The sequence below is a fragment of the Rana temporaria genome, chromosome 2 (genome assembly GCF_905171775.1).
Source record: "Rana temporaria chromosome 2, aRanTem1.1, whole genome shotgun sequence".
In the NCBI taxonomy this organism is placed as follows: domain Eukaryota; kingdom Metazoa; phylum Chordata; class Amphibia; order Anura; family Ranidae; genus Rana; species Rana temporaria.
In genome coordinates this window covers 118,160,218-118,187,135 of record NC_053490.1, presented here as the reverse complement: position 1 = coordinate 118,187,135, position 26,918 = coordinate 118,160,218, and the positions used below count along the sequence as shown (strand labels likewise).

General features: G+C 43.3%; 1 protein-coding gene across 1 annotated transcript; it reads left to right on the top strand.

Annotated features, from left to right (window-relative positions):
* The first annotated feature begins 1,002 nt into the window (after window positions 1–1,002).
* Window positions 1,003–26,918, top strand: DAZAP2 (DAZ associated protein 2). Its single transcript, XM_040340838.1, has 4 exons — window positions 1,003–1,119; window positions 21,484–21,605; window positions 21,795–22,037; window positions 25,786–26,918. Exons 1-4 carry the CDS (start codon window positions 1,107–1,109, stop codon window positions 25,912–25,914), a joined length of 507 nt encoding a protein of 168 aa, XP_040196772.1. The 5' UTR covers window positions 1,003–1,106; the 3' UTR covers window positions 25,915–26,918.

Below are 26,918 nucleotides of genomic sequence, written 5' to 3'. Positions count from 1 at the left end.
GCTGGTTCACACTAGTGCGATTTCAGTTGCGACCTGAATCGGTAAAATTCATTATTTAGACCCCTTTCAAACTGAGGCAGTTTTCAGGCGTTATAGCACTTGAAAACCGCTTCCTATTAATTTTAATGTGGCTTTTAACACTGGGGTGGTGCTCTTTATTGCGGGATGTTGGGAAAAGTCTTGCAAGCAGTGTCTTTGGAGCAGTTTGGGAGCGTTGTATACATCGCTCCCAAACGCTCCCCCTGCCCATTGAAATTAATGGCCCCTCTTAACCCCATCTTCGGCCACTAACGCGAGTTAAAGGAACCTTCTCCAAAATCACGCGGTGCTGAGTTGATTTGACATGAATGGACACCATTGTAAGACATCTTTCACACTGGGGCCGCCGTGTGTTAGCGGTAAAGCGCTGCTCGTTTTAGCAGCGATTTACCGCTGTTTAAGCAGTGCTTTACCGCTAACGCACTGCGGCCCGTGTGAAAGGGGGTTTTACAATGGTGTCCATTGATGTCAATGCAACTCAGCACGGCGTGATTTTGGACAAGGTTCCTGTACTACTTTGGTATAATTCCAGCTCTACTTTGGTCCCATAGAATATAGAAATCTTATAAAAGTTGCACCCATGTAGCATAATCGCAGTAATTCTAGGCTCACACATATGTGGGTGCATAAATGCTCACAAGCACTCCCACACCCCCAGGGGAAACCCAGTGCATTTTCCTGCGGGAAACTGAGAAGCTGCTAGTATAGAATGAGGTTCTAGCAATAATGGAAGAACTTCCAGCGATAAAGGGGTTCATTCGTGCTATATCACAATTTCTGCCCCTTCATGGCCACTGGAGCGAGGACGCGCAGACAAAGAAGTACGCGCGCTCAGCGTGGAAAGGAAGCAGCGTGCACGCGCGGAGGAAGGATTCGCGCTGTTCCACGCATGGCCTGCAGGGGGCGATAGCCGTCGCCGCTGTTTCGTCAGATTCGGCCGCTTGCTATATTGCCTCTGTAGTGAGTAGAGCGCATAACCAGGAAGTGGACAGAAGCGGAAGTAGAATCATCACCAACAACAACACGGAAAAACACAGAGACACTGCAATCTCAGCGGTACCGTAGACATGAATAACAAAGGCGAGTATGAGCCCGGCAGGCTCCGGTGTGAGGAATACGGAGGGAGTGGAGGTTGGGAAGGGGGTCACTGTCACCGGTGTGCGGGGCGGGAGGGTGAGCCGGGAATGCGGGTTTCGGGTGTCTGGAAGGGGTTATTTAGGGACGGCGGGAAGGTGGGGGCGGGAGCGGCATAGGCTGCGCGGGGCTCATTGGCGTCCCGACAATAGACCGGGGTACGAGGAGCTCAGGATATACAGCCCGGAGGCGGCTCCCAGCATGCCTTGCGGCCATCCGCCCCCGCACCGCTCACTACGTCCACCTGCAGGGAAGGCGAGCTGTCCCGGGTGCTGCACAGTGCAGGCTATAGACACCCTCCCCCCTGCCTGTCATACGTCAGGATGACACGGTAGCTCTGCTGCCCTTGGCGTAGAATGGTGTGTCTCCATGTCTTTACATTATACACCAACCAGCCATAACATTATGACCACCCACCCTAATCCTACGAGATATGAACTCCCCTATAGGAAGGCTGTGGTATCTGGAATCAAGCCATCAGTAACGGAAGAAGTAAAGCCTTAAAAAAGAAAACCCTGCAAGACAAGGGCACAATGTGCATAGCATACCTGCTCATTATGTAATGCTCACCTCCGATTGAAGCCCTCGCTCGGGCGGCCGACATCTCTCCGGCACGCAGGAGCAGCCAGTCACGGCACGATCGCTGTTGCTAAAGTGCGTTTGCGCCTCACATGCCCATTGTAGGGCTTTTTGTCTGTAGACAAGGGTCAGCATGGGCACCTTACCTGGTGTTTCCCATACACAACACACTGACCGGTCTGCCCCACGTGTGTTCTGACACCTTTCTGTCACAGCCAGAATTCTGAATTTTCAGCAATTTGAGCTACAGTAGCTCTTCTATTACACCAGCCAGCGTTTGCTTCCCCTGTACATCATGCGGGATGCACCTTGGCCAAAAAATTAAAATTGTTTTTTAATTTTTTTTTTTTAATATATATATATGTTTTTGTATATAATTGTATTTGACATTTTAATTAATATCATTAATTTAAATTTATATTCATTATTCATTATTGCTGGTCATTATTGGCACCTTTTTTTTAGCTCAAGAAAAATGTATGCCTTTAAAGCGGAGGTTCACCCGTACAATATACTTTTTTTCCTTAGATTCCTGCTCGTTTTGTCTAGGGGAATCGGCTAGTTGTTTTAAAATATGAGCAGTACTTACGGTTTACGAGATGCATCTTCTCCGTCGCTTCCAGGTATGGGCTGCGGGACTGGGCGTTCCTATTTTGATTGACAGTCTTCCGAGAGGCTTCCGACGGTCGCATCCATCGCGTCACGATTTTCCGAAAGAAGCCCAACGTCGGTGCGCAGTATAGAGCCACACCGACGTTCGGCTTCTTTCGGCTACGAGTGACGCGATGGATGCAACCGTCGGAAGCCTCTCGGAAGACTGTCAATCAAGAAGGAACGCCCGCTCCCGAAGACCCATACCCGGAAGCGGCGGAGAAGATGCATCTCGAAAACGGGTAAGTACGGATCATATTTTAAAACAACTGGCCGATTCCCCTAGACAAAACGAGCATCCATCTAAGGGGAAAAGGTCACAAAATTAATAAATGGGTGAACTCCCTTTTTAAATTCTATGTATGTCTGGGCTTCCGTTGTGATGTTAAAAATCCAGCTTGGTGCATATTTGGTCAGTTAAAAAATGCACACAAAAATTCACCTCCCAGCTCAAATGCATTGAAAACGCAGCAAGAATGCATTATTAACACACTGTAAAGTTTTTGATGTGTTTTTTTGAGTCAAATGACCCATGAAAAGCACAGTAATCATGGTAAAATCGTGGCAAATTTGCTGTAAAATCCCAGTGAATTTGTGGTAAGATCGTGCGTTTTTAGTGCCATTATCGACACCTTATTCTCTTATTGCCATTCTGCCAATAACACCATTGGTCGAAATGTTTTGGCGCATCTTTAGCTTTGACCACTGTAGACTGGGAACATCCCACAAGAGCTGCGGTTTGGAGTTGCTCTGACCTGGTTGGTTGTCCCAGCCTTTTTCAACCTTGAGGTTTCTTCCGCAAAGAGCTGAACGATTCAACAAACAGAGCTAAAAGTCTCAACCTATGAGGAGAGGGGGTGTGTGCCTTTCCTCTAATTGGCTGTATGCCCGGACTTCCTGCTGTGTTAACCAGGAAGAGAAAATCTCCTAACACAATGTGCACTTTCTAAACAATATATACAGATAATGACAGCAGATATACATGTAAAACTTATGTAGGGAGATTTGTTTCAACCCTGTGTATCATCTTAGACTGTTCACTTCACTGGGTGTATGTGAGGGTTTACATCCACTTTAAGGGTCACTGTACATGTTAGTCTGACCATATAATGCTTGTACAATCAACTTTAGATTTGCCAAAGGAAGATGAGAAGTTCTAAGGCCCCTTTCACACTGGAGCGGGGGGGGGCGGCGTCGGTGGTAAAGTGCCGCTATAATTTTGTGGCGCTGTTCGGCCGCTAGCGGGCGGTTTTACCCCCCTACTAGTGGCTTAGAAAGGGTTAAAACCTACCGCAAAGAGGCGCTTTGCTGGCGGTATAGCCGCGTTGAGCCATTGATTTCAATGGGCAGGAGCGGTATACTCACCGCTCCAAAGATGCGGCTAGCATGACCTTTTTTCACCGTCCTGCTAGCGCACCGCTCCAGTGTGAAAGTCTCTCCAGGGGCGTTCACACTGGAGAGACAGCAGCGTCTGTTTCAGGTTGGTTTGCCGGCGCTATTTTTAACGTTGTAGCGCCTGCAAAGCGACCCAGTGTGAAAGGGGTCTAAGAGACAGTTCTAGGTGTCAGGATAATCCTATTTGCATCACTGACTCAGAAAAAGTTGGTGGGAGGATGAGCATTGTAGCCAGGAAACTAGGGACTTTAAGAAGAGGTTGACAATGGCAGTTTTTGTTTCCAGATGGGTTTACTCCAAACTGGTTATGAGCAAAAATGAAAGTTGGTACAATCTTTTTGACAATTGTACTTGGTAATCATGGTACAAAACCCCAAAAACAACTCTGGGCACAAAAATTACCCTTTCAGTGCTTCTCCACCCATGACAAGGGTTAAATGCCCATAAAGACTAGGTATAGAGGACTCGCTCTGCCCACAAGTCAGAGTGAGGGATAGGGTAAGAATTAATGCCTCTTTCCATACCTGCTTTGATTAATTATCTAACCATCGCAGCGCCCAGTGCAGTGCATGTGTGTGTGTGTGTGTGTGTGTGTTTTTTTTTTGTTCTACATTTGGCTGTTTCTGGGAAGGTTTCCATTCCTCTCGGTTTCAAGTAGTATGAGTATAGATTCGAAGGCCATTATTAACTGCAGTATAGCCATAGTTTGTGTTAACCGCTATTTTTTTTAACAGTTTGGGATGATGTTGGTATATTGTATTGGACCATGCCAGTCATTTTATATATGCGTTTTCCTAAAGTACTATGCTGAATAAACTTTTAATTTTATATGCTTGTGTTTTTGGGTGCCTTAAAAATCCTGTCCTCTTTCTGCACATTACTCTTCATATTTAGTAATGTGGCACCCAAACCACTTTTATTAATCTGGATCTACTGTATAATATAGCTAAACTTTTCTTTCTATTTTTTGTCAAATTAAGGATGAGAACCCCTGTTGAGTTTTATTACTGTCTGTGTCCCTGCTAGGTAGTATCGCAGAACATGGGAAAAGTTATAGCGGCCACGAGGACAGGAGTTGAGGGTAAATCTTCCAATAAAAATCTCCTCTTATATAGCTTGTGTCTAGGAGAGGAAGACTTGGTAAGAAAAGCTCCCTGAAGGGACACAGATGGCAAAATAATTTATTGGCAGCGCTTTTGTGCCTTCCCATCCCTCCTTTAAAAAAAAAAAAAAAGTATTGGTTTTACCTACACCTTTATTGCTGTCATGTGGTAAGAAATTGGACCCCTGACAATGTGTGAGGCACTGATACTATTCTTATTCAGCACCAAGAGTCAGCACAGCACCTTACAGTATAAAGGGAGACAGTACGTTCCAGTACAGAAGGATTAGGAGGGCTTGCTAAGGGAACTTACAATCTAAAAAGAGATATTATGTCATGCAATTTTAGCCAGCTTCTTTCCCTTTTAGTATTTTGGCTAGACCAGATTAATAACCAGTGTCAGCCGTTTCCTGGAAATCCAGTGTGGTGGTGTGTGTGTGTGTGTGTGTGATATATATAATTTTCTTTTTTTTTTTCTCAGAATACTTTACAGTGCAAAGCACTTGGCTGATTCTGTTATATTCATCCAGTTTGCTATATTTCTTTGTTTAACTTTTTTTTTTTCACTTGGTTTTTATTACAATAGCAGACAAAACATACAACCAATATACGTTGATTTTTTTTTTTTGTGTCATGTTTTGAATCATAACCTGGACTACTCACCAGTAAAGCTGTTGGACTTTGGAAACGGACAACTTTAAATAAATAACTCATCCGATATTAAAATTCAACAGAGTCTCCTTAGTCCTAAGCCATGGTAACCAATAGGAACAGTTGGGAAGATATTACAAGAAAGACCATGGACATATTAGCAAAGAAGGCTATAGTAGGGCATGGATCAGGTTGATAATGTATAATTGACTGGGAGATATAATCACTGTCTATAGGACACCTATAGGTAGGTGAAAATAAGGAAAGAGAAAAAGGAGCAAAGGGGGCTTACCTTAAAGGAAAAGGAAGGAGACAAAAAGGAAGAAAGGCAGGAGGGGGAAACAGAAAAGGAATAGAAAAATGGGGGGCGCCAAAGGCCTGTGCTGACTGGCAGGAGAAATGGCGCGTATAATCAAAGCTCCTGAAAGTGCACAGTCAATTGAGAGGGTGGGAAGTGATTGAGCCAAAGATGCCAGGTACGCAACACTTTGACGTGGGTATCATTAAGAATCGGCGTAAGCTTTTCATTAATCATTACGACTTGTATGTAGATGGTATGCTTTACATTTAGTTCATATTCAGCGATTTACATATACCATGTGCAAGAAAGTCACCTTGTTACATTTTCCTTTAAGCGTTTATCGATATTGCTTCTGATCAAAATGTAATTCACTTACGGGGTGACAGAGTATGAAATGGCAGCCTGTGTGAAATATACAGTTATAAGTGCTAAACAGAGTGCCTCTGCTTTCAGGGTTGGGGTTGACCAGCACCTAAATTGCAGCACGGACAGCAGGAATTTCAGAAGCATTTCAAGTTTAAAGAATGTGACAAGGCTTGCAGACTGACAAACAGATTTTTCAGGCTTGCATTGTATAGACTCCCATCCAGCGCTTATTTTAGCACTTGGAAATGTATGGAACGTAGCTGAGAGCTATATAAAATTGTAGTGACCCCAAGTTATTGCTGCTTTGTCTAAGTCTTATAGCAGAACTGTTTAGATCTCAAATCTAAAAAGTGGTAGTAAACACTATTTTTTTTTTTTTTTTTAACCTACAGGTAAGCCTATAATAAAGCTTACCTGTAGGTAAAATAAATATATCCTAAATTTGATATTCTAGTGAGCAACAGCCAGTGGCGTCACCAGCGCATGCGCTCTGAAGGAATAGCACGGAGCTTCGGACCCGGTCACGTGCAAGCGACCCATGGCTGGGCTCTTAAAGGCGACATACCTGTACATGCCTGTGCCCAGCCGTGCCATTCTGCCGATGTATATAGTCGGTAGGGGGTCCTTAAGTGGTTAAAGGCAGATTTTGACTTGCTGCAGTGTTAATGCATAGTAAGAAAAGCTTGCAGTGAAATTGATGTGGGAATTTAGTAAGTAAAAGAGTCTGTACACCTGTGGAAGAGGAAAGGTAAGGCTAGAGTCAGTTTTAAAGTAAACCTATACTTCATTTTAAACGTTTACATGGAGAATAAACGCTGCAAGTCCATTTGTCAGAAATGCCACTGTTGCTTGAATTTAGTTTAAAGGGTAACTCCACTTTCGTGAAGAAAAAAAAAAAGCTAATACAATTTTGTATTTGGGGAGTGGGGGTCAATAATAGCATTCAATTGGCAGTACTGTAATTTTTTATGTAAAATGCAATATGGCAATCTGGAGGCGTGTTCTGTACACTGATGGTGGACAGAACATAATTTTCTGCTTATGTAATTTGCTCACAGATTTTTACAGAAGTTTACACTAAGATACAATCCTTTCAATGCTGAGTATTGATTTTGGTAGGCACTGGATACCTCACACAGCACTTTTTTTTTTTTTATATTTGCACATGTCACATTATTCCATGTAATATGTTTTTTTACCAATGGGTACACAATTTAGGTTTACAGCGCCCCCTATCACTTATTTTACTAAGATACAAGACACAAACACAGCTATTTCTTCAGAATAACAAAAGGTAGAAATCTGCAACAAAGTTTTTTAAAATCCTTGAAATGTACAACATTCCTTGGGGGGGAATTACTTTTTTTTTTTTTCCCTCTTCTCTCAACATAAGTGGAGTTACTTTTTAACTTTGTTTCTGGAGCCGATGGCCAAGCGGTAGCTAAGCTTTACTGAGTAATGTAATTTATAGGCATCTTGTGAAGACTTGGGTAGAGCCTAAAAAAATAAGTTGTGATCACTGTCAGTAAGCGGGAGCTGTGTATGTGCCCACCCCCAACTTTTGTGTAATCAAGACGGATTCATTTTTTTTCCCACATGATTATAACAGACTTGCCATAACCTAATAGCTAAAATCTTTGGGCCAGATTCACAAAAGGGATACGCAGGCGTATCTGCTGATACGCCGTCGTATCCCTGTTTATATCTATGCGGCTGATTCATAGAATCAGTTACGTATAGATATCCCTAAGATCCGACAGGTGTAATTGTTTTACACTGTCGGATCTTAGGATGCAGTACCGCGGCCGCCTCTGGGGGCATTTCTCGTCGTAATCCAGCGTCGGGTATGCAAATTAGCACTTACGGAGATCCACAAAGCTTTTTCTCTTCGTTAAGTCGCCGTAAGTGTTAGTTTGCCGTCGCAAAGATGGGGTACCTTTTTACAAAGTGTAAAGTTAGTACACCATGTAAAAGTGTACCCGTTTTTTCCCCATGCAACTTTTTTTTACCCGTCGCGATTCACAAAACCTTGGCGCATCGTAACTTTGCGCAAAGCACGTCGGGAAAATAGCGTCGGGAGCATGCGCAGTACGTCCGGCGCGGGAGCGCGCCTAATTTAAATGGGACTCGCCCCATTTGAATTGGTCCGCCTTGCGGCGGACTGATTTAGGATATACCGCCGCACATTTCCAGGTAAGTGCTTTGTGAATCGGGCACTAACTTGTGTAATTTGCGGCGATGTAACTTAAATCAGAAAAGTTACGTTGTGAATCTGGCCCTTTGTTTTTACTAAGAAAGGGTTGTGGTTTTCTGGAAGTGCACTTGGGGAATCGCATATGTGTCGAGGAATCTTATGGGTTTTCTAAAATATATGCGGTGGACCTTTCTGGAGCAGTTTTTCAGACTTAAAAAAAAAAAAGAATTAAAGTAGATTTGAAGGCATTTTTTATTTCAGATAAAGTTTGGAAGGGTTATAACACCTGTCAGATTTGTTTTACCATCTTTGTCCCATTGGTTTCCCTTCATGTCCTGTCCCATAGCTAAAACAGGAATTCCCCAGTTGTCACCAGAACTAGTCTTTGTTGGAACATTTCCCCTTTATTACTGTTCTGGGGGCAATTCAGAATGTGGGATCCCCTTCACTTTTTACTTTCAGTGATGACATTAAAGAGGGAAAAATAGAGAGCGTGAATCCTCCTAACGAGGGCACGGACAACAATAAAACCAGACAGGTGTTCTAATCCCTCTCCACTCTGTTCAAGGAAAAAAAAAAAAGAGTTTTGCCTTTTAATTGTATATTAAACACTTAATTTAGTTTTGGGACCCAAGGAATCTGGAGGATAATCCTTACCTTGTGAAATATATTCTGGAGAATCTGTAATATTCACTTTATATATTTGTTGACCGCAGATATGCACGTTGCTTTAAGCCTCTCAATATATCTGTCACTAAGGACCATCTGTAAGTGACTTTTTATGACTGTATCTCTTAATTAAGAAATGAAAAATTCACTGATTTCTTGTAAAGTCATAGTGCCCATGACTCAGCCAGATCTGTAGAACTGAAAGAAATACCTATGTACTAATTGGATACCGTTTGTTCATGGCTGCTTTCCTGGTAACATAAGTGAAGTCCTTTACTTAAAGCGGAGGTTTACACAAAAGGTGAACCTCTGCTTTTTGGATACCCCCCCCCCCCTCCGGTGACACATTTGGCACCTTTCAATGGGGAGGGGGTGCAGATACCTGGTATCTACCTGGACAGGTAATTGCACCACTTTCGGGAATCCAGCCTGTGACGTCCCCCCCCCCCCCCTCTTCTGGGAAACGCTGTTCCCAGGAGAGAGCGGGGACCAGTGACGGCGCGCCACGATCCTCGCGCATGCGTAGTAGGGAATCTGGCAGTGAAGCCGCAAGGCTTCACTTCCTGATTCCCTCACAAAGAAGGCAGCGGAAGCAGCCGAGGACCGAGTGATTGCTCAGTCTCGGCTGCTGACATCGCGGGCACGCTGGACAGATAAGTGTCCAGTTTTTTTAAAAGTCCCCAGCTGCCGTATTAGTAGCTGCTTACTTTAAAAAAAAAAAAAAAATCGGCGGAACCTCCGCTTTAAGGCACAATATTCTTTACATTCTAATAAGTGGAACAATAGGTTTGTGTTAATGACAGCAAATAATGGATCAGTTTTATATAAAAATGTTAATATATTGTATTAATACATAAATGGGCTGACGTTAGGAATTACAGAACTCTGCTAACCTGTAGAATTTTTCTTTAATAGATGTCGGACAATTTTCTTTCTTGGTTTTAGATAGTGGGCCAAGGTTAATATTCCATTAAGTTTTTACATGTTAACAGCCTATTGACAGTGCTAAACAACCAGTCAAAAGTCTTTTGATTATAAAAAAAAAAATTCACAGCATGAAAACACAAAACTGACACATTTCAAAAAAGATGGTGAGACTCTTTAGTGATTCTAAAGCAGTAATGGAGAACCTTGGCACCCTAGATGTTTTGGAACTACATTTCCCATTATGCTCACCTACACTGCAGTGTTCACACACTAAACAGAATGTAGATAAGGTGGGTGTTATGGCGCTTGTTATTGCACAATAAATATTAAAGTGCTGTGTGCAAACAAATGTGCAAGTGACCCTGTTTCCCCCAGCCTCTCACCTTGGCTGGCTTAAAGAGGCTTAATCGCAAGCCAGCCAAGGTGAGAGGCTGAGGGAAACAGGGTCACTTTTGGATTGGAGCACCCTACACTCAGGAATTATTGTTAGTTGGAGCACCGTACACTCAGGAATTGCTGTGGATGGTGAAATAGTTTGCATATTATTTATTCTTCTGCAGAAAATATCTTAATTGGCAATTTATAGTGCACGTAATTATTTAAGATCATTCACTATTTTTTTGGAGTTTTTTCACAGGAGTTTTACCATAAATTGTTTGTTCTATTGTAGGTATATTTTATTTCTGCCAGCAGACACGCACTGCTGTCATTATTTTGTACTTTTTCACCGGATTTATGTGTGTGTGTGTATAATGCAGTGCCTTAAAGTATTCACACCCCTTGAAATTTTCCGAATTTTGTCATGTTACAACAAAAACGTAAATGTATTTTATTGGGATATTTTGTGATAGACCAACACAATGTGGCACATAATTGTGGAAGGAAAATTATAAATGGTATTTATTTTTTACAAAAATATGTGAAAAGTGTGGCGTGCATTTGTATTCCGCCCCTTTACTCTGATAACTCCTAACTAAAATCTAGTGGTTGCCTTCAGAAGTCACCCAATTCGTAAATAGTCCACCTGTGTGTAATTTAATCACAGTATAAATACAGCTGTTCTGTGAAGCCCTCAGAGGTTTGTTAGAGAACTTTGGTGAACAAATAGCGTCAAGAATGCCAAGGTACACACCAGACGGGTCTGGAATAAAGTTGTGGAAATTTAAAGCAGGGTTGGATTATGAAAACAATATCCCAAGCTTTGAACGTCTCATGGAGCACGGTTCAATCCATCTGAAAATAGGAAAGAGTATGGCACAACTACAAACCTACAAAGAGATGGCCATCCACCCAAACTGACAGGCCGGGTAAAGAGAGCATTAATCGAAGAAGCAGCCAAGAGGCCCATGTTCACTCTGAAGGAGCTGCAGAGATCCACAGCTCAGGTGGGAGAATCTGTCCACAGAACAACTAAAACCTTGTACGCACGATCACATTTTCAGACGACCAGGTGGCCGTGTGTTGTTTTTTTTTATTTGCATGCTAGTCTCACGTCGAAAGTGAAGAGGTTACTCGCCATACGAAAATTCTCGTACCACAGAATACAACTTCACAAGTGATGTAATGTGTTGACTAGTTTTGTATGTATTCTTTCTTTCGTGGGCATGCGTCGTCTTCCGCTTACGGATTGTTTTTGCACGAAAACCATACTAATTGAACAAAAAATCAGATGCTGAGTTCACGTACAACAAAAATGTTATAGTCTGCACAGCCAGCTTTAGTTGCACATCCAGCTTTTGTCTGGCGAAAAAACAGAATCGGCTGTCGAAAGCACCATACTAACGATCCGAAAATCGACAGATTGTTAGTTGGAGTGAAATTTTACTTCTGATTTGCGTATCGTGTGTACTGGCCTTTAGTCGTGCACTCCACAAATCTGGGCTTTATGGCAGAGTGACAAAAATAAATCCATTGAAAGAAAGCCATAAGAAGTCCCATTTGCAGTTTTGCGAGAACTTTGAGATGCCACGTGGGGGACACACAATTGTGAGGAATGGATGGAGCCAAATACAGGGAATCTTCGAAGAAAACCTGTTAGTCTGCAAGAGACTTGAGACTGGGGCGGAGGTTCACCTTGCAGCAGGACAACGACCCTAAACAAACAGCCAGAGCTACAATGGAATGGTATAGATCAAAGCATATTCATGTGTTAGAATGGCATAGTCAGACCTAAATTCAATTCAGAATCTGTGGCATGACTTAAATTGCTGTTCACATACGCTGTCCATCCAACCTGAGCTATTTTGCCAATAATGGGTAAAAATTTCACTCTAGATGTGCAAAGCTGGTAGAGACATACCCCAAAAATTTTGCAGCAAAAAGTATATTCTACAAAGTATTGATTCAGGGGGGCTTTAACACAAATGCACGCCACTTTTCAGATGTTTAGACCAACCTAGGCCAATGCTGCCCCTGGGCCCTTTTTGTCTTCAGAATGATCTCTGTAGAGCAGTGGTTCTCAACCTTTCTAGTGCCGTGACCCTTTGATAAAATTTCCCAATTTGTGGGGACCCCTAACAGTAACATTTTTGTTGACAGCACCCAAAGCATGACAAGTTATTTGCGCCCCTAACCCACAGACATTTAGCGGTTCCTGAGTCCCTTCCACTTGTACAGTATTAAAACCCCTTATGGTACATTTTAGGATGTACAACTCTTTTTCTCTTTTTTGCTCTCCTTTCTTTCCCTTTTTCGCTCTCTATGCTATTTTTTTTTTCTCCTCCCCTCTCTAGCCGTCTTGTTCGTTCTCTTTTTCGTTCTCTCCTTTTTTTTTTTTTTTTTTTTTTTTTTTTTTTTTTCTCCCCCTCTTTTCCTCTCCCTTCCATGTATTCACTATTTTTATTCCTTCCCTTCTTGGTGGGGGGGGGGGAGTTGGGATGAGTGGCAATGCTAGGGGGAGTTCGGATCAGCCAACAAGTGCTCTTGATCAAGGTCATCTGCTGATATGAGAAATGTAGTGGGGACTTTTAATAGCATCTATAAACGCAGGTAGTGTCACTGTGTCTCTGGCTTCACTGTGTCTCCGACTTCGTGGTGTCTCGTAGCAGTGACACCTATGCCAAAATCGGGAGATGGGGTCTCCTCCAGCCCCTCCCACTTCACATTTCTCACCAGTCAGCTCACCTCTAGTCTGGCCCCCCCCATCCATGCAGTGAACTTAATGGGCGGATGTGAAGAGGCCCAGCTGAGCCGCTGTGGGCTCCAGGAGCAGTCCAGCTGGGCGCCACAGGCTTCAGGGACAACCCTGCTGGGTGGCTGCGAAAAGGCTGGAAGAGCAGCGTGGGCTTCAGGAACAGCCCAGGATTCGGTGACCCCGTAGGTTAAGAACCCTCTTCGGTAGAGCTTCTTGGAGCATAGGCATAGGCTGCCCTTGGGCTTCTTCTGCCTTCAGACACTTATATTAAGCTATACAGAGATCATTCTGAAGATTATCAGAACCTAGACTAAGGCTGTCCTTGGGCCCCTTATTTCAAAGTTAAAATAAGCCACAACCTCTCCTGGTGCTATGCCCCACCTCCTGTCATTCAGCTGATAAAGGACAAATTCGCTTCACACTAAAGTGCTGGCATTTGACAGTAGAATGACAGGGGCATAGCTAATGTAAGAGGTGGTGCAGGGTTTGATATCAGTTTGAGCAGACCCCTTTTCCAACTTGGTCTAAAGGGTTCCACCCAGTCAGTCAGATGGATTGATGTGAAGAATAACAGTTTAAAGAAAATTTAAATTAACTTTTAGAGCAGTGCTTAACATTTCCAAACTGGGGCCAAAATGTGATGTAACAGCTTGAAGTAAGGTACTCGGTTTTCTGGAAGCTTTTTAAGTGCGCTCTCCTATACCTTGCTCTGGCGTTTACTTGTTGAAGCCAGTGTACACTAAGAATAGCAATGATATGTCATGTCTGCTTTCTATAGCTTTAGAAAGAATCTAAAGAATGACCAAAGCAGGCATATGTGAATGAGCCTTATACAGAACTTGTAACATGACTAATTGCTCCCTTTCTCAATGTTTGACATGAAAGATCTGGATAGTACTCCACTTTTGATCTTGTACGTTTCCTGATGCTTTAATCTTAGAATTTAGGAATTGCCTGTAAGGTTAGATTTGCATTGTACAAACTGCATTTAGCCCACTGATGCACGTTAAATACACTTACGTTGACCTGTTGACGTGTTTTTGTAGTTTATTGCGTTGATGTGTATTTTTTAATGTTTGATGTACAGGATTTTTTCTGTTCACAGCAGGAGCCAGAATATATTACGTTTTTTTTTTTTCTTCCTTTTTAAAGCACAACTTTACCTGTAAAGGGAAGTTCCACATTAGCCTTTAGTTTCGGCAGATACCCACTTCTGTTCAGATCGCCTATCTGAACAGAAGTTCATATCCTATTCTTCTCTGTCAGCAATCTTCTAGAACACGTTGGGTCCCTGGAGGCTTGTGGGTCAATTCACAAAGGGCAGCATGCTCGTTGTGAAGCCGCAGGCAGTCACACCCAGCTTCTCACAGTAAACATGGTGCTGGGGACTCGAACCCTGGCAAAATACAGGCCTGGGTGAGGACTGTGCTGGATCCCTGGCCAGGCAAGTGTCTTTTTATTAACAGTTGACTTTTATTTTTTTTCCAGACTGAAGAATGTGCATTGCAGGGAACTGTGATGTGTCATAATGTGTTGCACTGTTTAAATGCAACATGTTCCATTTTCACAAAGCGCACATCAGCGTAATGTGCTGCTGTGAACTGAGCCTATTCGAGGCAGCAGATTTGTTTTTTTGAATTGCAGCCTATAAGAATTTACAAAAAAAAATCATCTTGTTATATGAACACCTTGCTGCAAAAATCATTCACGTTTTCTTGCTTTAACTTGCTGGGTTTTCTTTCTTGTATTTGCAACGTGCTTGTCCTTGGTTGACACAGGCAGAAAAAAAACAGGCAGATTGCCAGTCAAGTGTTTGCCCAGTTCAGTCATTTCATTCCCTTCCAGAGCTCCATACATCTTGTGCTCTTGGTTAGGTTTGTACAGCATTAGGAAGTGCTGAGATTGCAGAACGGCGTGACTGTGCTACGTCATACTGCAGAAACATCTCTGACTACTGGTTTCTTTAGCACCATAGGTTCCAAACAGTGAAAAATGTGTGTGTATTTTAATTCTATTCCATGGCAGAAAGGCTGATGCAGCATTTTCTAATAATTTTTGTGCTGTGTTTCTGACCTGAGATGTGTAATGCTTGCTGAATGGTTCTTTGCCAAGCAACACATAGGCCCTCTGTGCCGCCTGAAGGGAAGCCTTGGGGGATTGATCAAGTTTCTATGCACGCTACTTACTCTCTCAACAACTGCCTTGCATTAATATGCTGTACAGGTGTTGCAGGTTAGATTAACAAGAAGTAAACCGCTATGTCCCATAATAAACAAAGTTTTTCTTCCTAGATATCTTTAAAAATAACCATCTTTATTAATTTCAAAGAAAAAAAAGTGGGTGTTCTAGAAATAGAAGAGAAGAAAATATAAGAAGCTAGTTGCTCACTGAGATAAAAACCTGCACAAAGCATATATAACCCAGTTGCTTTAAGATGGATCTCAATCATTCAATCAGTTCTTGACCAGAGTCTGGCCCTGGGTACCAAGTATCAAAGGCCAATTTTTGGTCCTGGTGGTTCTTTTACAAAGCCCCAATGTTTCTCGTTCCCTGGTGTGTGCATTCATACAAGGTTTCATGCATATTGTTCCACCGGTCGTTGACTCTGTGCAACCTCAATTTAGGATGGATCGCTCAGCTCCCAAATCTAGCAAATCTAACATCGGGCTTCTGCAGCTCAAGCATGTAAGGCTGCTACCTGGTCCTTGCAGGCAGCTGTGTGAGATTCTCACCCGTTCTGTTTTGGTTCTTCAGATCTGCTGTCTTGTTGCCATCCCCATATTTTCAGTGCTTTGAGACATCCCTATTTTTAATGGATATGGAGATACCCTGTGTGACGGTATCGGTATGATATCCCCGTCAACGTTCCCTTCTTTCCATAACGAAAATCACCCCAATCTTCCACGAGGAGGGATATCCCTGGAGTCGCCCAGAAAGCCACACATGAGACCAGCTTACTGCTTGAACAAGACAGACTTTAATGTTAAGAAACCAGAGCTTTTATGTGGTTACAACTGTTACAATGACAAATCTCCGCCCCCCTCACACAGTGGGGGGTCTTCAATACAGCTCCTTTGAAATAAAGATATTTCTTTGAACTACTCAGTAGCTAGCCGAGTCGGCACCGCATATAGAGAGATAATTATCACAATGAAGCAATCAGCATAATTAACACAAGCCACTTATCTAATCACAGTACCCAGTAAACACAGGGCTAAAACAATTAACATTTGAAACAGGGCTAGCTGCAGAAGAGTAACTACAATTAACAGCCTTAAACAAGCAGGGAGGATTAACCTGAAGCATATAGGTAAAAAGTCCATCACAATGGCCCCCCTTCTTCTCCCTGCTCCGGCAAACCCGGTTGGACCTTCCCTGGTCCAGTAGGGTTGACGGGTTCAGAGCTTTTAGTCCGAGGTTAACTCCGTTTGGCATGACTGACCTCCCTTGACAACTGCTCCCGACTCAGGTATGCCACCGGGTCGTCAGATCACACGCCGGTCAGTCCCCAAGTCTTTGTGCGATCTGCAGAGTCACCAGAAGTCAGTGTGAAGATGGCGAATGGGTCTGTGCGCCGCCATCTAGGTGTCCCGCTATGGGAGGGGCAGGTTATGGCTCTGAAGTGACAATCACAGGAGATTCATAAAAAGAAAAAGTTATATTTGTTGAAGTGCTGTAGCACTGGTGCTCAGAGTCCGGGGGGGGGGGGGGAGAGGGGACTCAGAGCCCCATAAGGTCAGCCACCCCCTGCTCCCTCCGCAGCCGCCGGTTCTCCTCTTTGAGCTTCTCCAGCTCCATCTCCAGTTCATGGAGCCTGGGGGGGTCAGCCCGCTGTGACCTCAGGTGGTTGTTCTCCTCCTCCATGCGGCTTATGCACTCCTCCAGCTCCATGTACTCACGGATCAGATCCTGCTTGCTCATGTCCTGCAGGCTCTCCACGTGGTCCTTCATCATCAGGAACTGGGTGGGGGTGTAAGGGGCCACCGGTGGGCCCTTGGCGAACATCTCGGCCCGCATCTGGGATGCCCGCTGTGACTCCCTCTCCTCCAGTCGCTTCTTCTCCTCCCAGGTCCGCTGGTTATATGACTTCCAGGACCTCTTCTTCTTGGAGGTTAGCTGGCGGTGCCTCTTTCTGCCCAGCTCCCTCCAAGGCCCCTCCGGCTCATGGCTGTCGCCCATGACCAGCTGACAATGGTGTTCCCTGTTGTCCGTAATAACAGATTGTACCATGAGGGCTTCGTAAGGGGTGCCCAATGGTTCTTCCTGACCCAGCTCCTGGGGATCCCAAGCCGAGTCTACACAATGGGCTGCTGCTGGTGGGCGGTACCCAGGTTGAGACCAATTTGACCTGGTGTTGTCATTCATGGGGCAATTCTGCTTGAAGTGACCCAACTGTTTGCACCGGAAGCAGCGTTGTTCGTTGTCCTCCTGGCGTGGGTAGCGAGGGCTATATGTCATCGGTCTGTTAGGCGGTTGGTATCTAGCGGCTGGTGGGTGTGAGGGCGCCGTTGGTTGTGGGGGTTGTACCCGTGGTGTGACCTGGTTTGTCTTGCGAGTATCCGCATATTCATCCGCCAACTTCGCGGCCTCTGGTAGAGTCATGGGCCTGCGATCTCTCACCCAATCCTTGACGTCCGTCTGGATGTGATTGTAAAATTGCTCCAGGAGCATTAGTTGCAAAATGTCCTCTGCGGTGGTGGCCTGGCTGCTGTTAACCCAGTTAGAGGCCGACAGGGACAGCTGGCATGCCCATTCTGCGTAAGAGTCTTTCGTGGTTTTGCGTGAGTCCCTGAACTTCTGTCGGTGGGACTCTGGGGTTACTGCATAGCGAGCCAGGAGCACTTCTTTAACCCGGGCGTAGCTATGGATATCCTGATCTGGCACGGTCCGGAAAGCATCAGAAGCTTTGCCTGACAGTTTGCCTGACAATATTGCAACCCACTCTCTTCTAGCTATTCGGTGCAGGTTACATTGTCGCTCAAAATCCGCCAGGTAGTTATCAATTTCACAGTCCTTTTCATCAAAAGCTTTAAAAGCGCTAAACGGAATCTTCCTTGCGTCTGCTGTGCTGTACTCACTGTTCGTAGAAGGTGCGGCTGCTTGTTGGACTGCTGCCAGTTTTAACTGTAGCTCTGCGTCCCTTATTTGTTTATCCTTCTGTAGTTCTGCGTCTCTTATTTGTTTATCCTTCTGTAGCTCTGCGTCCCTTATTTGTTTAGCCTCCTCCGCTAACAGGTCCATCACTTTCAGAACCACATCTGGCGTTGGGTTCGGGCCGAACCACGCTAGCTTCTCTCTCATTAGCTTGTTGGTTGGTGACTCCTCCTGAATCACTGGTGTCTCCATCTCTTGTACTGCTGGCGTTGCTGCAATCCCGTTCTCCTGGTCTAGCTCCATTAATTCTGCTATGATGACCCGCTTGGTTTTGTTGCTAGCGATCCTTCCAGGAACTTCCAGTAGTTCTTCCAGTGTCTGCTTGGAATCCGGGTGTGAAGGGGAATAGAAGGGAAGATCCCGCTGCTACCAACCAATTGTGACGGTATCGGTATGATATCCCCGTCAACGTTCCCTTCTTTCCATAACGAAAATCACCCCAATCTTCCACGAGGAGGGATATCCCTGGAGTCGCCCAGAAAGCCACACATGAGACCAGCTTACTGCTTGAACAAGACAGACTTTAATGTTAAGAAACCAGAGCTTTTATGTGGTTACAACTGTTACAATGACAAATCTCCGCCCCCCTCACACAGTGGGGGGTCTTCAATACAGCTCCTTTGAAATAAAGATATTTCTTTGAACTACTCAGTAGCTAGCCGAGTCGGCACCGCATATAGAGAGATAATTATCACAATGAAGCAATCAGCATAATTAACACAAGCCACTTATCTAATCACAGTACCCAGTAAACACAGGGCTAAAACAATTAACATTTGAAACAGGGCTAGCTGCAGAAGAGTAACTACAATTAACAGCCTTAAACAAGCAGGGAGGATTAACCTGAAGCATATAGGTAAAAAGTCCATCACACCCTGTTCTGTACTGTGATGTACAATAGAGAAAATGGCTCATATGCTAAATCTTTTTCTTTAATACATCACAGGATCCCACTTTTTTTTTCCTTTGTTCATGGCTTGCTACAAAACTGCGATGTGTTGAGCTGGGATAGTTTATGCCTGGGCAAGGATTCACATCTTTTTTTTTTTTGGCTGTGTCCATCACCTGAAGGTGGAAGCAAAGTCAGTGCTGCAATCGTCACTCAATAGAAGTGCTCACTGGTAACAATACATTATACTTTTTATTTTCACTACCATCGCTGACCGTATTTAAAGCCAGGAGGTCTCCACACTGTTCAGTACAAGGCACCCATTGTGATTATTTTAAAAATCTTTGCGGGCAAAAAAAAAAAAAATCTTTTATACGTGAACAGATCAAATTTTAAATGAATGTTTTAATTGGGGTATTTTTTTGTATAATCAACTTTCAATCACACCGAACAATGGCATCCCCATCAAAGTTCCCCTTATATCAGAATTGCCCTTACATTAGAGTTTCCCCTTAATGAAATTTTCCCTATCAGAGTCACCCTTTACATCAGAGAACCAGATAAATCTTGCAATGGGCCAGAGTTTTGGAGAACTTTTGCTCTAAACCAGTGAATGACATTTTTAAGGCTCTCTGCTTTGTATACATTTTGTGAAGGCAGAGTTTCTTCATAAGCAACCCTGATGCAGGGAAGGACAGTTCTCAAGAGTCATGTAGCCAACATACCTATACAGTGACCACTGTATTCTAAAGTGGAACTAATACTTTTGCAGCCAAAGATGGCACCATCCTAGCCTGTGTTTTGATTTATAATTGCCATGATGCTGTACGTGTGATAAACCCATGACGCCAGTCATTTGGGGCTTGAAAGTTCAGTTGGGAGATGCCATAAGCAGTGGTATTCACTGCACATGTATTAGGCAGAATGTAAATGAAAACACTGGGAAACAACATTGATAAGTTTAATAAGGATTCAATACCATTTATTAAAAAATAAATGGGAAACCGGTAAATCGGCGAGTTTACACTGGCTTTAACCACTTAAGCCCCGGACCTTTAGGCAGCTAAATGCCCAGGCCAGGTTTTGCGATTCGGCACTGCGTCGCTTTAACAGACAATTGCGCGGTCGTGCGACGTGGCTCCCAAACAAAATTGGCGTCCTTTTTTTCCCCACAAATAGAGCTTTCTTTTGGTGGTATTTGATCACCTCTGCGGTTTTTATTTTTTGCGCTATAAACAAAAATAGAGCGACAATTTTGAAAAAAAATCAATATTTTTTTACTTTTTGCTATACATATATAAAAAAAATTTTTTCTCAGTTTAGGCCGATACATATTCTTCTACCTATTTTTGGTAAAAAAAAATCGCAATAGGCGTTTATCGATTGGTTTGCGCAAAATTTATAGCGTTTACAAAATAGGGGATAGTTTTATTGCATTTTTATTAATTATTTTTTTTTTTACTACTAATGGCGGTGATCAGCAATTTTTTTCGTGACTGCGACATTATGGCGGACACTTCTGACAATTTTGACACATTTTTGGGACCATTGTCATTTTCACAGCAAAAAATGCATTTAAATTGCATTGTTTATTGTGAAAATGACAGTTGCAGTTTGGGAGTTAACCACAGGGGGCGCTGTAGGAGTTAGTGTTCACTTAGTGTGTGTTTACAACCGTAGGGGGGTGTGGCTGTAGGACTGACGTCATCGATCGAGTCTCCCTATATAAGGGATCACTCGATCGATGCAGCGCCATAGTGAAGCACGGGGAAGCCGTGTTTACATACGGCTCTCCCCGTTCTTCAGCTCCGGGGAGCGATCGCGACGAAGCGGCTATAAACGAGCCCGGATCGCTCCCCTGCGGGAATCCGACCGCCGCATTTAGCGGAGGGGGTCCCGATCGGAACCCCCACCCGCTAGAAGGCAAGGACGTACCTGTACGCCCATTTGCCTGTATGTGCCATTCTGTGGACGTACATATTCATACGGCGGTCGGGAAGTGGTTAAGCTCTCTTATTTTTTTTTAACCTGCATTTAAAGGCCGAACATATGACTTTAAGATTTTTTTTTTTTTTTTATTGTGTTGATCCTTGTCCCAGCACATAAAAGGGGCAATTAGAGGCGGGCTCCTGTACTTGTTTCAGAATACTGATTGGTCTAATTGTGGAAATTTGTGAATTGTAAAAGGTGCTTGATATATGGAAATGCCCAATGGCATGCTTTAATATGTAACTGAAAGTTCATTACCAGTCATAACATCATGTTTACCTATATATCTGTCCTTGCTTTTCCTCTACAGGCCAGTACCCTTCAGCCCCAGCCTATCCAACCCAGACTCCCAATCCACAGTCTGTCTATCCACAAGCCATGCATCTTCAACAAGCTCCTCCCTACACAGATGCTCCTCCCGCCTATTCTGAGGTAACGTAACACATGATATTTGTAGGTGGAAAAATGATTGTGAATGAAATTACTGTATAAAATGTTTGTCTTGCTCATATTTTCAGGATAAATTTGAAATACTTACTTGGGTTAAGGGGTTCTGGAAATACATTTTGTCATTGGGATTGCCATTTTATTTATTTTTTTTCTAATTCTATTTTTCTGCAGCTTTATCGCCAAGGGTATGTTCACCAACCTGCTCCTAATATGCCAACTCTCTCTGCCCCCTACCCTGGAACCTCCATGTATGTGCCAATGCCTCAAACTATGCCAGTAGCACAAATGGCTTCCTCCGTTCCCATGGCTTACTACCCAATTGGACCTATGTATCCCCATGGCTCTACAGTCCTTGTGGATGGTGGGTTTGATGCAGGCGCAAGGTTCGGTGCTGGAAATAGTGCATCTGTGCCAGTAAGTATTCTCTCTTACTGTTTACTTTTCTGTTGTCAATACTGCTAGTAGAATGCTGCAATCCTTCTCTTAACCAAAGCCAAAAAGTCTTATTCGCACAGAAATTAAACCAGTCTTTTTTTTTTTTTGCTTGTGACCACCGATATCCTAATATTTCTGAAAATTGAGGGGCATATGTCTTGCTTGTACTGTAAATAGTTGTAAATACATTGGAGCCTCGGATTGCGAGTAACGCGGTTAACAAGCGTTTCTCAGAACGAGCACGGTATTTAAAAAAAAAAAACTGACTCGGTTTGCGTGTGGTGTTTCGCAAAACGAGCAGGATTCAAGCCAAAGCGCATGCGGTATTGCATGCCATTGAAGTCAATGCGGAACAAATTATTTTTGTTTCCATTGACTTCAATGAGCAAACTCGCTTTGATATGCGAGTACTTTGGATTGCAAGCATTTTCCTGGTACAGATTATGCTCGTAATCCAAGGTTCCACTATAGTCCTTCTAAAGAAAATGGGCTGCTACTCATGCTCTGAACTAGGTTTGGCATCCATGGGACTGCTTACTATTTAAAGTGACTGTCAAGTCTTTAGTTTTTTCAATAAAAATAACAAACATGCTATACTTCTCTGCTCTATTCTGTGGATTTGCACAGAGCAGCCCAGATCCTCCTTCTTGGGTCCCTCCTTTGCTCCTGGCACCTCACTCCTGTTGAGTGCCCCCACAGCAAGCAGATTGTTATGGGGGCACCCAAGTCGGGTTACAGCACCCTGTGTCTGTTCAGACACAGCCGCTCGGCCCCTCTCTCTCTCCTGATTGGCTACCCGACTTTGACAGGAGCAGGAGCCAATGGCACCGCTACTGTGTCTCTGCCAATCAGAAAGGAGAGTCTTTGACGGCTGAGACACTCGTGGACATCACTGGACAGAGATGGGGCTCAGGTAAGTATTAGGGGCACCGAGGGGGACTGCTGCACACAAGGCTTTGTATCTTAATGCATAGAATGCATTAAGATAAAAAAAACCTTTTGACTTTACAACCCCTTTTAACAAAGTAATAAAAGTGTTGAAAATGTACATGAGAATTTTTTTTTTTTTTTTTTTTTACTGAATTTTATTTTAAATTGAAGTCCAGCGATGAAACATGGACTGCCAGGTGAATACAGTTGAACCTCCGATTACAAGCATAATCCGTTCCAGGAGAATGCTCGTAATCCAAAGTACTCGCATATCAAAGTGAGTTTTCCCATTGAAGTCAATGGAAACTAAAATAATTTGTTTCGCATTGACTTCAATGGGATGCAATACCGAATGCGGCCAGAGATGGGGGCGCCAAAAACGGCCGAAAAGGCCTGAGGACACTTTGGCTAGTTTCCTGCGCCCCCGTACCGCAAGCCAAATGAGGTACTGCAGGCCAATGTTCGGCTTTTCTCGGCTCCTGTGCCCCCATACCTTAGGCCAAATGAGGTACTGCAGGCCTATTTTCGGCTCTGTTTGGCTTCTGCGCCCCCGTACCCCAGGTCAAATGAGGTACTGCAGGCCTATTTAGCTTGTCGAGTCAGAATTAAAAAAAAAAAGTTGCTCGCAAATCAAAACCCTCTCAAACCAAGTTACTCTTAAACCGAGGTTCCACTGTATACAGTATCTCACGAAAGTGAGTGTAAAGCTTGTATAACAGTGTAAATTTGCTGTCGCCTCAAAATAACTCAACAAACAGCCATTAATGTCTAAACCGCTGGTAACAAAAGGGAGTATACTCCTAAGTGAAAATGTCCAAATTGGGCCCAATTAACCATTTTCCCTTCCTGGTGTCATGTGACTTGTTGGTGTTACAAGGTCTCAGGTGTGTTTAAATTTGGTGTTATTGCTCTCCCTCTCTCATACTGATCACTGGAAGTTCAACATGGCACCTCATGGCAAAGAACTTTCTCTAAGGATCTGAAAAAAAATTTTGTTTATCTACATAAAGATGGCATAGGCTATGAAAAAATTGCCATGGCCCTTAAAACTGAGCTGCATCACGGTGGTCAAGACCATACAGATATTGGGGGTATCTTGGTTAAAGGAGAAGAACATAAACTGGCGGCCTACACAGGTGACCTTTTGTTTTTCAGAACGTCCCCAGCAATATCTATGCCTTCATTACTAGCTGAAATAGGTAAATATGGGAGACTGTCGAACTTTTAAGGGTCACTAAAGGCAAACTTTTTTTTTTTTTTTTTAAATAACAAACATGTTATACTTACCTCCACTGTGCACCCACCAGCTTGGTGACGTTGTTATGGAGGAGTGGAAGAGGACTCCAGTGGCAAACTGTGAAGCTCTGGTGATCTCCATGCCCATGAGGGTTAAGGCAGTGCTGGAAAATAATGGTGACCGCATAAAATATTGACACTCTGGGCCCAATTTTGGACATTTTCACTTAGGGGTGTACTCACTTTTGTTGCCAGCGGTTTAGATATTAATTGCTGTGTGTTGAGTTATTTTGAGGGGACCGCAAATTTACACTGTTATACAAGCTGCACACTCGCTACTTTTGTAGCAAAGTGTAATTTCTTCAGTGTTGTCCCATGAAAAGATATATAATAAAATATTTTGTAGCAAGGAAATCTCAGCTAGATTTATTTAAGCAAATTGCAGAGTCACTTTAAATAGGCTGGATTGCCATCTGCTGTGAAGCCGCCATTTGGCATGTGATCACTTGACTGGTATTGTATTGTCTTTTATTTAAGTGGTTGTAAACCTCAGACATGAAATATAAACAAAACCTATCCCTCTATACTGTGTACGTGTCTCAATCCAGGGCACAGAGTGTAATTTATGTCTGCTGCCTCATTCCTCTGCTGTCTGTATGAGCTTTCCTGAAACTAAGATGGGGGCAAAAAAAGTGAAACGGGAGGGAGCTCCAGCACACAACCTGTGATTAATAGCTCTGTTCTTGAACACTCGAGTCTCCCTTCCCTCTGCTTGTAAAAGCAATCCAGCTGCTAATTGGCCACTAGGATTGCTTGTGCAATAAAGCTGACCTCCAGCTGAAAAAAACAGTACCAGGATGATACGTACGACTGCAGGCATTATCCCGGTGTAACTACTCAAACTCCAGTGATGTATCGGTACGTCTCTGGTGGTTAAAAAAACATTTTAAAGGTAAGTGCACTTTAAGACCCCTTGCCTCCTTCCCTTGACCTAACTCACCCCCTCAGCAGATGCATATTTACTTTGATCCAACAGCCGCAGTTCTGCTACTTGTTTACATCCAGTACTGCAAGTCTTCCATGTCCGTGCAGTAACGCCACATAGATTTCTATGGGGGGCACGTCCCGATGCTTGAGATGATCCCATAGAAGTGAATAGGGTGATAATGCGCAGGTGCAGTCAGGACAGTAAAGACTTGGGTAGCTGAATGTAAACAAATATTAGAGCTACAATCATTGGGTCGAGGCAAGTATGCATCTGTGGAGGGGGAGCGTGGGGTAGGTTATGAAAATGGGGCATTAAAAGGATTATTTCATTTTGTTTTGATCCAAAGAATAGGAGGGTTTAGCGAAAGCTGAGTTGTATGTTTGTTTTTCTCTTCTTCCTAGAGTTTTCGTTAGTGTGGCCCTTTCACCAAGAGATGCTGTAGTGTGTAAATGACAAATTAAATAACAGCAGAAGAGACCGCCGTCCTGTTCTTATTTTTTGTGTAAATCACATTTGTTGTAAACCTGTCTAGAAGCATTTTTCTTATTTATTTGTTTTCTCTTTCTTTTTTAGCCACCACCACCTGGCTGTCCTCCAAATGCAGCCCAGCTGGCAGCCATGCAAGGTGCCAATGTTGTGGTTACACAAAGAAAAGGCAATTACTTCATGGGTGGCTCGGACGGAGGTTACACCATGTGGTGAGAAGGATTCTGAGGCACGGAAAGGGGGTCATAAAGAAGCAGCAAAAAAAATAAAAAATTCTAAATAAAGCGGGCTAACTCTTTTATACAACGAATGACATCTCACTGCGTGAGCACTTCCCACAACGTTCTGCTTTAGAATATTAACCCAAGATAGAATACAGGATGTTTAGACACAAGTTGAAGTGGGATGTCTGCTCGGTGCTTTCTGTACTCCTCTTATAGGAAAAGGAGGTCCTTTAAAGTAAAATAAAATACAAAATATATATATATACAGTTAAAGCTTAGCATCCCCTTTATACCACTTCCTACCTCCTGCACATACCTTCATCTTTTTATTGTAAGTGAACAGGCGTTCTTCAAGATAACCTGAGTTCTTGGCAGATTGTTGACTCGGGCTGGAAGATTTCTGTTATTGGGACATAATAGCTACATAAAGGGCAAAAAGTAAATATTGTGCACATATATGAAGAGTGTTCTTTAATACTGGTACATCTATTTTAAATTCTGTAAACCTTTTTGTTAAATCTAAATTCCTTGTGCTAGTGCTGACAAGAACGGCCAGTACTCCAGTACAGCATCATCCCAGATATTGAACTCTTGAGGATACTGATATTTTGCAGTAGTACTTCACTTAATACATGTTGGAGCATCTTTTCAAAAGGAACATGTGGATAACTGTCTGCATACAATATGTATCCGAGGCAGGTCTTAGTATTCCTTTATAGAAGATGACCAGATGTAGTCTCTGGGTGTAATTGTTCGCACTGGCACAGTGTTTTTTATTTTGGCAAAGTTAATGTCACTGTTTAAAGTACATTTCTGTACTGGTTGCCAAGGAGTAAACTACCTTTTTGGAAACATTTGTATGCGTCAAAGCAAGAGTAATGTAATGCTGCATGTTTCATATGTCAAGAGTTGAAGGATGATCAATAAAAAAATGCAAAGAGGTGCTTTAATCCTTTATTCAGTTTTTAAATAATAAAAAGGTAATTTGAGAATAAA